This window comes from Piliocolobus tephrosceles, chromosome 20, assembly GCF_002776525.5.
Source record: "Piliocolobus tephrosceles isolate RC106 chromosome 20, ASM277652v3, whole genome shotgun sequence".
NCBI classification, from domain to species: Eukaryota; Metazoa; Chordata; class Mammalia; order Primates; family Cercopithecidae; genus Piliocolobus; species Piliocolobus tephrosceles.
Window position 1 is genome coordinate 10,851,114 of NC_045453.1, and position 12,758 is coordinate 10,863,871.

Genomic DNA, 12,758 nt, shown 5'->3' on the forward strand with positions numbered 1-12,758 from the left:
GCTGCTAGTGACACAGTAAGATATCAGACATACACACTTCCCGATGGAAGTACATACCACCACCTATGCTGAAGTGCCAAAAACAAAGCTAGAAGACCCAGACCTGATCACGACTCTTACTCTGCCTCCCAACGGCCAGGAAACACAGGTGATAGGAGGGGCCCATGAAATGACCTCCATAGGGATGCAATCAATAAATCCAGATGGTGGGAAACGCTATAGGAGAAATGACCATGTTTCCCCACTTACAAGTATCTACCTATCCATTCTGTACCAACTCCTAACCCCGGCCCAAACAATACTTGAAGTGCTGGTGCGAGTGATTATCTTACAAGGAAAATGAGAGAGAGGTGGAGGGGGAATCTACATATTAAAAGAGATTTATTTTTTATTTTTGAGACGGAATTTTGCTCTTGTTGCCCAGGCTAGAGTGCAACGGCATGGTCTTGGCTCACCGCAATCTCTGCCTCCCAGGTTCAAGCGATTCTCCTACCTCAGCCTTCCTGAGTAGCTGGGATTACAGGCATGCACCACCATGCCCGGCTAATTTTGTATTTTAAGTAGAGACGGGGTTTCTCCATGTTGGTCAGGCCGGTCTTGAACTCCCGACCTCGGTTGATCTGCCCACCTCAGCCTCCCAAAGTGCTGGGATTACAGGCGTGAGCCACTGTGCCCAGCCTAAAAGAGATTTATTAGGGAACATACTGATACCAGCAATGTACATCACTTATTTGGATCCTGATCCAAACACACTGGGGACATTCAGACACTGACAATATCTGACAATATTAAAGGGTCATTGTTAATTTGGTTAAGTGTGATAATGGTATTGTGGTTTACATTCAAAAAGTTTCAATGTAACATCTGGGATTTGCTTCAAAAAAATATGGGGTGTGGAGAGAGGTACATAGGCGGGGCACAGAGGAGGCAAGCCTGGCCATATGCTGACTGCCAGGGAAGTCGGGTTCATGGGGACATGGGACTTCATTACACTATTACCCAGAGTAAAAAGTTAAAAAAAATTAACCTCCTGCTTAAAAAGTATCCAAAACTTTCTAATGAGTGTTTGCCTTTGGAGGGAGAAACCAGACGGCTGGGAAATGGGGAGGGGAGATTTACTCTTTACTGTTTTCTGTTTTGTACTGCTTAGATTTGGATTTTATACCATGGTTCTATGTTAACCATTCAAGAATATAAACTCATTAAAAAAAAAAAAAAAACCAAACCACCCAGTTTAAATAACAAACTTCAAAGTGAGCTCTTGATCATACTTTTCATCCAAGAAGTGTCTTTATTTCCGTTTGTTTCCCAAAGAACAGGTTAGGTACAACAAAATTAGTTCCATCTCATTATTTGAAGAGAGGGAGGTGTATGCAGACGGAGGGGAACTGACCTCGTGTGTGTCTGTGTGTGCATGTTACCTGTGAGGGAGCTGGGACTATGGAGATGGTAGGCTAAGGAGTTAAACCCTTAGAGCCACCAGACAATGTCACTTGAAAACACAAGCTATGAAATATAAATAACAGTCAGCTACTTTCCTTCAGTCCATTTCTAAGCAGTTGTGTGATTGATCAATTTATAAATCGATTGGCTGACTAATTCACCTTCTCTGCTGCCACTGCCACCGCCTATGGCCAGGGTGGGGTCAGCCCAACTTCTGGCTGGCAGGGGAGGAGGGATTGGTGGCCTCTGTAGTGGGGGAGCAGGGTCACTGCAGCTCCGTGAGCAGGTGGAGCACGTTGGCCGTGTACAGGTTTTGCTGCCCGCTGGCCCCACGCAGTTGCACGGGGTGGAGGCTGGGGTGGGGAGGTGTGAACTGCACGGGGCAGTAAAGCTCATTCAGGAGGAACCAGGTGGAGTCTGGGTCCACCTTCATCAAGTGGAGGAAGACGCTGTGGAGAGATGGAAAGGAGTGAGTAGAGGGTACAGGCGGGGAAGGTGGGGAGTGCTATAGCCCCAATCAGGAGGCTATTGACCGGGCTATTTGAGAAGAAACCGGTAACAATATCAAGTCACTTCAAATAGTAGAAATAACCCACTTGAATTCATAAGACAGGACCAGTAGGATGGTCCCAAAGCCCAACAGAAATACAGGTAACAGTTTCATATCCACTGACATACAGAAAACCAGTAATTAGTCTAAGCAGAACAATATTGACAGCAAACAAGCTCTTGGCAAAGAAAGAGGCTGAGTTCCAGAGTGTAAAGCAGGAGTTTTCATAAAGAAGAAAAATGACAGAGTGTACCCTTTCTTAAAGGCTTTGCTCAGCTCACAGGCCCAGCCCAGGGTCAGGGGCAGGCCCAGAGCAGGGCTCCCTGTCCTGCTCGGGGGCCCTGAGCAAGCCTCATTATTATGGTCCTCCAGCATGGTGCTGAACTTGGCAGCTAGCTGGAGCCTTCCTGGCCGAGAGCCATGGATACTTGGTGGTGCGAACAGACACTCATGGCTCCCGTGTGAGGAGCCCGTTTCCTCACAGGGATCAGATCCACAGAATATGCCGCCTTTGGCAGGCTGACAAAGGGCTCCTTTATTCTCCTGGGGCAGGAATGGCTAAGCCCTGCTCTGTAACCTTTGGCAGAGATACAGCACTGATGTCCTCTGACACGTGACAGGGACAGAGCTCAAGGGCCCGCGCTACTGAATGCCACACAGCCACCGAGGATGGTTTTTGTCTTAGTCTGAACTTTGGGGTCATAACCTGTGCCTCTTAGCTGCTCAAATACTATTTCTGAAAGATCAGTCATGTGCCCAGGGCCACTGTGTTGGGCAGTCCAAGTGTAAACTTCATACGCGGTGGCAATTCAGTCTGGCTTGGCAATCCCTGGAAGAATGGGGCCCTCCCACAGTGGGTGGGGCCTCCCAGCCAGTCTGCCCATCTCAGCTCAAAATTGCCTGCTCAGAGGCTGGGCTCCCCATGCCATTTTGTCCATACCACTGTGCCCCAGTAAGGCTTCCCCTTACTTTTCTCTTTCGGGACACCTTTCCCAGCACATATAGACTACTGATCATCTCCCTTACAACATAAGCTCCCCGAGGGCAGGGACCAGCGACCACATCTGTTCTACAGGTTGCTGTATTTCCAGCACCTGGAATGGCATGTGGTCAGCATCCAGTTAATGTTGACTGAACAGGTTCTCATTTCTCTTTTATCTTTTTTTCCCCGTGCAATATGTCCATGTAACAATGAATGAGTTCTCATTTTAATGAGGACGTGGCGAGTTACTACATTGCACATGAATGGCTTTAGACGACACCCCTCTCTAGAATACTTAAAATTCTACAAAAGGATCTGAAGGAGGGGTTAAACTCTCACCATCAAGGAAGGAACAAGGAAGATTATTAACAGAATTCAAATTATCAGAGGTATCACTAACTATGTGGCTTTGGGAAGTTATTTAACTTGCCCTGTTTCAGCCTCCCCATTTCAAAAATGGGGGACGTACTTCACTAAGGGTTTTGCTGAGGTTTAAAGCACAGATCAAGCCCTACACAGTCTAGCACACGTGACCCCTATTTACCAATTAACAGTATGTAGTATCTATTTGATAAATCACATTTTATTCTTGGCAATTATTCTAAGGAGCCTCTTGCATACTGTTCGGCATTAAATAGGAACTTCAATGCCTGCTAAGTGGGAGTAAATTCTGGGTTTTAATTTCACTGATATGAAAGACCTGCACCCTCAGGGGATTTGGGTCTTATCATGAAGCCAGTCTTGATACCATCCTTAGGTGTAATGGACACACACTAAGGAGGCCAGGGAGGCAGTGGGGGAGTGGGGAGGGCGGACAAGGGCACTGAATTCGCATTTTTTTTTTTTTTTTTTGAGACAGAGTCTTACTCTGTTGCCCAGGCTGGAGTGCAGTGGTGCGATCTTGGCTCACTGCACCTCCACCTCCCAGGTTCAAGCCATTCTCCTGCCTCAGCCTCCCGAGTAGCTGGGATTACAGGCGCCCATCACCATGCCCAGCTAATTTTTGTATTTTCAGTAGAGACGGGGTTTCACCATGTTGGCGAGGCTGGTCTCAAACTCCTGACCTCAGGTGATCAACCCTCCTCAGCCTCTCAAAGTATAGGATTACAGGTGTGAGCACTGGGCCCAGCCTACTGAATTTTTTTCTGGCCTGTTCTGTGCCCAAACAATTTAAGTTTCCTTTGCTTAGGATAATCTTGTGTTTATAACCTCCACAGCGGTTGTTGGAGAAGTGATTAGAATATTCTAATTCATCGTTTCCACTTCACCGCAGAAAGGAGATGAGGCCTGCGTGGGAGACAATTTTTGTTTAAAAATAAAAATATCTTTGATAATTAGAGTGGCAAGGGAAATTATGAAAAAATGCACCAAAACTGGTGAGCAGATTTCTATTTACACGTGACACAGTTGACAGTTTTCCCTGGTGCCAAAGACTGTTAGAATGCAAATGGTTTCATTTGATTTTTTTTCCCCTTTCAAGAGCTGGAACAATTTCTCAAGCTACAGCATGGCGCTCTCCCAGCTTCAAGGAATATTTTTATCTGGGCAACACCCAGCAAAGTGGTGCCACGCGACCCAGTTCAGTCATAGCTGCGCTCTGACTTACACAGCATGAAAACGCTGCAATGTTCATTTTCTGAGCTCTTTTTTAACATGCTAAATATGAATGTTGTATTCATTGGCAGGAAAGGAAAAGAAAATAAGCCACTCTCTTTGCCCTGCAAGATACCCACATAAAATATTAACAGAAAAGCAAAGGGAAAACATGTGCAAAGTTCACCTTCTTTTATTAAGCAAGAGCCAAACTCTTGGAAGGATTGTTTTGGGTCTCATTTCTTTGCTCTTAAAGGGGCAGATGCCCCAGAATGGCAGGAATGCACATTCCTTCTCTCACCTCTGTGGCTTGGAGCAAGTTATTTTGCCTCATGAACCTGTTTCCTCTTTCTCCAAAGATGATCACACCTGGCCCACTCTCCTCACAGGTTTGTTCTGAAGCTCTGAGGAGAGGGGGTGCAGGACAACACTTTGAAGTATATAACGAAAACAGTATTCCTTCTTTCCTTCCAGAGAGAGAGAGACAGAGAGTCTGAGGCATAATTATCACTACCAACCTTAGCAGCATCGCCATGCCATGGATAATTTTCAGACACCCTGAAAAGGGCAAAACATTTGTCTTTTGTTTCACTCATAACTTTCTCCATACTGACTTGGTGGCAGGGCGGGGCGGGGGGTCCCAGTTCTCAGTCAATGGTGTTCTAATTTTCCCCATTATTTTCAGGAAGAAACAGATGCAATATACTCTGTCCTCTGCATGCCTGAGGTGGGGAGCAAATGCCATGCCATGCAACCAGGTGGCTGGCAGGCGTAGCTGTGCTCTCCTCCCCGAGAGGCATACGGCCTGCTGAACTCTAAATGCGACAAATTCCAAACCTGCACCCTTCTTGGCTTTAAGCCCCCCGGAGCTGAGCCTGAGGCCCAGGAGGTGTGATCTAAGTGCTTAGCACCAGGCTTTGTTCCAAACTCTGGTGCCACTTTGTCCTGGGGCCAGTTCCTGCCCAGCCTTAGCTGGGAAGAGGGACCCCGAGAGAGTGAACAGCTGAAAGCTGAAGATGTTGAAAACTCCTTTTGCATAAGCCAAAGACAGAAGACAAAGACAGGACCCCTGCTTTGAAGTGACTGGGGTAACTGCCTGGAAAATGTTCCCAATACATCTTACGATGCGCAGGGATGGCTGTTGAACATGCCAAATGGCCAGTTCCATCTTTTTTCAAACCCAAAGAGAAATACTTTTTAAAAAATGTACGTACACCATTTAACTCCTGAACAAAAATTTCTTTTTCCTCCCCCAGGCCCAAATCAGTGGCTCCAGGGAGCACAGTTATCAAGAGCTTATCTGGTCCCCAGAGTATCGGGAGGCACTCAGCTGTGCCGCATGCCTCCGAGTGTCCTGAGGCGAGTGATTCTCTCTCAATAACCTGTAGGGCCGTGTAGCTTAAATGATAACTTGACTTTAAAAAATTTAGAACTTGCTGTTAGGCAGTTTCTAAGCAACCTGTTTCCATGGCAAAGAAGCCTGGTGTTTATACTGATTTTTCACTTAAAATGCGGTTTTATTGAATTTCACTCCATGCAGGCAGCCATTTGCCTGCACTTCAGCCCTATCTACAACTGACGGCTATCAGTAAGTACCTAATAAACTCCAGATGCCAAACAGAAGCGGCTCTTTCCTTCATGATCAATATGGGGGTGCTCCTAGTGAGCAAGCTGGGGGCAAGGAGTTGGGAATGGGGAGGGAGGAAACGTGCTCCTGGAATCTGGTCAGCCGGGTTTAAGTCTTATCTCTTCGTGGTTCATCAAACATTTACTAGAGCCTGGTCCAGCCCAGGCACTAACTGAGGTGCCTGTGGCACAAAGAGGGACAAAAAAGGCTCTGCCCTCAGGGCTCCCTGTCTGCTGGGGTAGACGAAGGGATCACAGAGGCCCATGGCGCACTATGGCAAGGGCCATTCTAGAAGTGATGTGCGGGGTGGCACCAGGCATGGCTTCCTGAAAAGGGGCATGGCAAGTTGCTTCTCTGTAAAGAGCAGGTGGACCAGATCAGTTCTAAGATCCCTGGCAGCTCCAAGAGACCACAAGAATTTTCAATCATGGGCACTGGATCCTTATCCACCCCCACCCTCCCAATATGGCAAAACCAAAAAGAAATCCCTCTGCTCTGCTGCAGGAGCGAATATTACAGAGTATGTTCCCACCATCTCTGTCTAGACAACATCTGCTCAAAGGGAGCTCTAGAAAACCACCAGCCAATGAAGGCCCAGTGAAGCTAAATAAACTGTAACTGAAATGCGCGGCTTCCCGCACTCCTGGGTGACACGCTATTCTTCCTCTGTCAATTACTTGCTTGAGGGATCCGCTGTTCTCCGTCTCTTTCTGGATTTATAAAATGCTCTCATGAGCCGTCCGGGTAAATGCCAGTGGTAAAGAACATGTGGCTTTGTGATCTGTTTGTTTGCTTATTTATTTGGGGCTTCGAAAGAAGTTACTCAGAAATGTCTCCTTAGGAACACGATACAGGCTCTATGTGGGCAGTGCTAAATGCAGTGGGAAAGTAAGCTCACTTGTGGGAAAGCAGGCATGTCCACTAAGTTATTTTGGTGTTCCCGTTGTTCCTTCTCTGGCAGCACAACCTCCACACTCTCCTTCTCTCTGGCCATCTCTTCTCCCATCACTCTGTACATGCTGATGCTGCAAATGAGGCTGTGTGTTTCCTTTCAAACAAATGGATGCTCAGGGTGTCGCTGCGTCCTAGCCAGCAAGCAGTGGGGCTGTGTTTCTATACTCAGTAATGTACTCTAATGGGTCTCGGTTCATTGGTTACCCAGTATTTCAAGCCTGTCCCTTCTTGCTATTCAATTTTGCTATCTTTCCCTGCACGGAGGTCGTTTTTTGTTTCTAAATGTTGGAAATGGAGGATTATGACTTGAAGCAACGATTTACTCTCCAAATAAATACTACCAATTACCTTTGCAGCTATACGTGCTTGTTAGACTTAACTATATTTACCTGTTCAAAACCATTCATCTATCGATCTAACACCAATATGCGTACTCACACAGAGACCCATATCAAAAATATTTAAATGCAACAAGGGCAGGCTTTAAAACCATAAACACTAATAGAAGCAAATGATGCTAACCATACCCCTAAAGTGCCACAAGATAAAGTATCATAAATGCAGAGGAATGACTCCATTGCTTTGTGCATATTTAAAAGGATATGGCACTGAGAGGCCCAATCTGTTATAGACAATTCAAAAATAAGCCAGAACCTAGGAGGGTTTAAATCCCACTGGGGCGAGATTTAAAAGCGGCCTTTTCCATCTGGCCAGTTCTCCTGCCTCCAGGAACCCTGTAAGCCTAGATCCCACAACAGTGCTGTTGGGCACAGATTTCAAAGTGGCATTCTGTGCTGAGCACTGTGAGGGCTGACTTGGACCTTTCCCCCTGCTGGCTGCACTCTCGGGCCACATTCAGCTTCCTGCACCTCCCTGGAAGGTATGTACCCTTGAAGATAAAGACATCTTCATAGCAGCCTGCCTATCTTGCACCCCTCCTGCCTGAACTGTTTTCCTGTAACCTGTGCTTTGGCACTAAGCCAGCAGCCTCCACTCACGGATGCCTTCAGAAACAGCTCTAGGAAATGTACTTCTGTATTTACTGCAAGGACGTTGAGGATATTAGTCACAATAGTACCCAGTGTTCTTTTAAGATGACCCATGGAGAAATTTTCAAGCCTCAGTAATAAGGAAATCCATGCTTCTTTCTGAAAAGCTTTCTTTCCTTTTCTTTTTAAAAACTCTTACTCAGGTACTTCCTGTACCATTTTCCTCTTTGCTGTCTGTCAGTATGCACAGAGCCACTCTGAAAGCTCCTCTCTAGCAAGAGTGCAGGGCTCTAACTGTATTGTCTATATTAATCTCAGCTGGGTCTCATCTTGCTTTTGCTGTTATTTTTCCATTTAAAAAATTTCTTCGCTTCCTTCCTTATTTCTTCGTTGCAAACAATTTATAAGATGTTCCAAGTCATTTTTGGAATAAGAAATTTAAATAATGATTAACAACTACTATTTAGTGACTTTTACTCTGTGGTGGTATTATGTGCTACCTGACTTTACTGCATCCTTGTCATCACTGTAGTAGATGAAATAAGCGAAATAATATATATGTTCTTTTCAGTCTTATGGATGAGAAAACAGAGACTTTGAGAAGTGAATTAATTTGTCCAAAGCTATCTTGCTGTTGAACAATGTGAGGCCTTGGTAGTTACCTTTGAAAATCTTCAACTCTCAACACAGCACTTGGCTCATCATAAGAGACCTAGTAAGAATCTTTTAAAATACACACATACAATAAGACAATAGAGATCATCTCCCTGGCTACTTTACTCAGTACTGAGACATTTACTTCCGCGCCTCCGAGGTGTTCGAGAGGGATGACAGAGCCTGCAGAGTGAGGAAATGACTACCCTGTGGTCGACCACAGCCTCTGACAACCGAAACCCACTTTGTGCGGGCAGTGCTGCGACCAGGCTCGATCTGTCATCGAGAGTGTTCTGTTCCCAACCTGGCACGGCATGTGCACTGTGCACACACACCCCACGCTTGGCTTTCCTACTGGGTGGTAAGATGGTTGACCCTGGCAGGTTATCAGTGACATGACAACACCAAGGAAGTAGGGACAGAATTGGCAGCATTGAATTTAAGTAGATTTAAGTAGCCCAGAGGTCCCTGCCTTCAGTTCTGAAACCCAGCAACCCACTTGGTTTGTAATCTGCCTGCCAGATGTCTCTTATCTTTGACACCATGAAATCAGGCCTATATATGCAGAGTGAACAGCTTCAGATCTGAGTGTATTTTTAGAACAATGGGACTCAGAAAGAAAAGCAGCAATGCCTGTCAAAAGATGGATAATAGGAAAGCTAACTACTTGGGTTTGGATTTGTCAACTATTAATCAAGTGTCAAAAGGAAAAAATATTAGGTGTGCCCTCATTTCCATGCTGGGTGCAATCCAAGGGGGAACAGCTTTGCAGTCCAAGCTCAGCCAAACTGCCCACACCATTTAAGGCGATGAGCTACTAATTTCAAGCTCAGCTGAACTAATGGATCACCTCTGTGGCTCCTCATCCGTTCAAATATAATAGGCTCATGTGTGGGTAAAGAGAGGAGCTGGGGCTCTGACGGGGATGAAATGGATGAGCCTGTGCCAGTCTGTGTTCGTCCAGGGTTTGAAGGCACCAGCTGGTTCTTTGATGGGTTGGGATCCTACTGCTAGAAAGAGAGCAGGGAAGTCAGTCAGTAAATGAACCTTCAAACCTGGTCCTGACTTCTGCAAACCGTGGTGGCACAATTAACATGAAAAAGATCTTTCGAGGTGAAATCCCCAGTTCAGATTTTAGTAAAGATGAAGCAGGCTTACAACTAGAAATTCTGTGGCCAGTGTCTATGTGTCTGTGTATAACATACACATCATGCATCACCTATTTGGGAAATTTACATACAATGTACCCCACATAGGTGTGTACATAGATGTAAATATACCTTCAGAACATAAGCAGAGGGCAGAGGCCCCTATCTTGTTTCCTCTAATTCTAGTCCCTAGAACAGTACCTGGAGACTCCCTGAACATACTAATGTGATTCATCCACACGGACCCTATGAGAATGAGGTTTTCATCACCCCCAGTTTACAGAGGAAGAAAATGAAATGAAGCTAAATCATTTGCTCAAGGTCACATGGCCAGTAAGATCTCAACCTCGGTTTGTCCAAACCAAGACTGCTGCTTTTTCTCTCACACACAATGGTGAGGCAGAGGGAGCTGGAATGGCAACCTCCCCAGCGCCCCATCAGGGGCTACAGCAATAACAGCATCCAGGACTTGTGTGGCCAGAAGGTATACCAGCTGGTCACCACCACCTGCTGGCACCCTGAATCCCTATCTGGGCTCTGGGGTTAGCAGGTGGGGGTAAGACTAGGGGTGGAGGCCAAGCATCCTAAAAGCTTTGTTCCTCTATTATGAGACTTATTGGGCACTGTCTTCATCTTTTTTTCTTTTTCTTTTTTTTGAAACAGTGTCTCACTCTGTCACCCAGGCTGGAGTGCAGTGGTGTGATCACTGCTCACTATGGCCTCGACCTTCCAAGGCTCAGGTGAACCTCCTGCCTCAGCTTCCCAAGTAGCTGGGACAACAGGTGCACACCACTGCACCCGGCTAATTTTCATATTTTCAGTAGAGACAGGGTTTCACCATGTTGTCCAGGCTGGTCTGGAGCTCCTGAGCCCAACTGATTCTCCCACCTCAGCTTTCCAAAGTGCTGGGATTATAGTGTGAGCCTCAGCACATGGCCTGACTTCATCTTTTCAAAAATAGGTGTTGTCTAGTTTTGTTTCCTTTTAGCCGAGGGTAAAAAGGCTCATTGGATGATGTAAAACCTCACTGCAAAAGCCAGGGAACCTCAGAGTCTGCTAAGAGATGGGCGCAAGGAGTATGGTTTTAATAGAGTTCAACTAGGCTAAGTACACGCATGGACTTCAAGGAAAAACAAATTTAGGATGTATGCTCTCTTTTCAAACTCCTTTCATGTACAGGAGGGAAAAGCTACGGCCAGAAAGGCACAGAACCGAGAAGGCCCAGGGCATGCCAGGAGACATCTTGGAGGCTGAGAATTTCAATCAGCAAAGTTTGCCACTGCAGTCGGCTGAGATGGGGGCGTGGCTCATCTGACCTGTTGTCTGTAATCCAATGCCTACCCTCAGGGACACTGTCTTATTTTTAGCTCCTGGTATGCTAAGCCCTCCTTCCCACACCACAAATATGATTTGCACATTTGTTATCCACTGAAGTTACTTAACTAGAGGGACTTTGGGGGAGCTGGCTTTTTTCTTTTTTGGCATTGCCAGTTAACAGTGACACCTGGTGGTAACACACAGCAAGGTCACACCCTGCCCTCACCTTCCTGCCCCTCCCCCATGCCTCCCCCAGTTGGAAGATTTATGCCCCCTCCATACAAGGCACATTCACTAGATAGAAGCATTAAACTGGAATGGCATCTCTGTTCTTAGCATTTACAACCTCGGTTATATCAACCACCCCCTAATCAATTTCCATTTCTAGAGTTTACAGCCTGGATGTAAAAGCCTGCCACAAAGGCTATATTTAATATGACAAATTAAAAAAGCAAACACTGGTTTGGTCGTTCTTTGGAGTCAGGAAAAGCAAACAGGAGCAAGGAAAAACCCAAGCGTGATGCACATAAAGAGGAACTCTCATGGGGCTGCTAAGTCTGCCTCCACCCAAACACGATGAAGGTGCCCCCTTAGAGGTCCTAAGCCCACCTGCCAGAGGGGCCCACAGACATGGCTGCTCTACAGGGCCAGTGCATATCCATCTCCTTCCAGAATGCATAAGGCCTCGCACCAGCCTCCTGCCCTGAGAGGTTCCTTCACCAGCCCTCTGGCAGACAGGAGAGCCATTTCCAAAGCAAGCTGGTCATCTACCCAGGGTCGGAAACTCACTACCTCTGGTCTTCTCTGGCTTTTCTGAATACTAAGCCAAGGTTCCCGCTTGGGCCCTTGCAAAGAACACAGCTTTCTCTTCTCCCACAAGGGTAAGCATGTGTAAGTGTGTCATTTGGACTGCCGTATGGAGAATACCTAGAGGGGCAGGAGTGGAAGTGGGACTGGTGGTGAGGTCTGTCGTTCTGGTGGGGATGATGGTGGCCTGGCCTGACCTAGTGGCTTGGAGGTGTCGTTTTAAGAGAAGTCATTTTGAAAGCAATTTTCCAAGTGAGGTAGGCAGGCTTTACTTTTGGTCATGGATGTGGGGTGTGAAGGTCAGAGAAGAATTAAGAACAAACAATGGGATGGATGGCAGGGCCATGTGCTGAGATGGGGACTCCACCTCATGCAGGGGACTTGGTTCCTCAGTACCAGCAGGAATGACTTTTCTTTGAGACGGAGTCTCACTCTGTTGCCCAGGCTGGAGTGCAGTGGCGCGACCTTGGCTCACTGCAACGTCCGCCTCCCAGGTTCAAGCAATTCTCCTGCCTCAGTTTCCCTAGTAGCTGGAATTACAGGTGCCTGCCACCACGCCAAGCTAACTTTTTGTATTTTTAGTAGAGAAGAGACAGGGTTTCACCATGTTGGCCAGGCTGGTCTCGAACTCCTGACCTCGAGATCTGCCTGCCTCGGACTCCCATAGTGCTGGGATAACAGGCATGAGCCACCC

The 12,758-nt window shown here is 46.6% G+C and overlaps 1 protein-coding gene across 1 annotated transcript in view; it reads right to left on the bottom strand.

The window, feature by feature from the left end:
* Positions 1-1,261: 1,261 nt before the first annotated feature.
* TTI1 (TELO2 interacting protein 1) overlaps positions 1,262-12,758 on the bottom strand; it is a 50,734-nt gene continuing 39,237 nt past the window's right edge. The window contains exon 8 of the mRNA XM_023227891.2: positions 1,262-1,892. Coding sequence (XP_023083659.1) covers positions 1,709-1,892 — 184 coding nt within the window. The 3' untranslated portion in view covers positions 1,262-1,708. The remainder of the gene's footprint in view (positions 1,893-12,758) is intronic.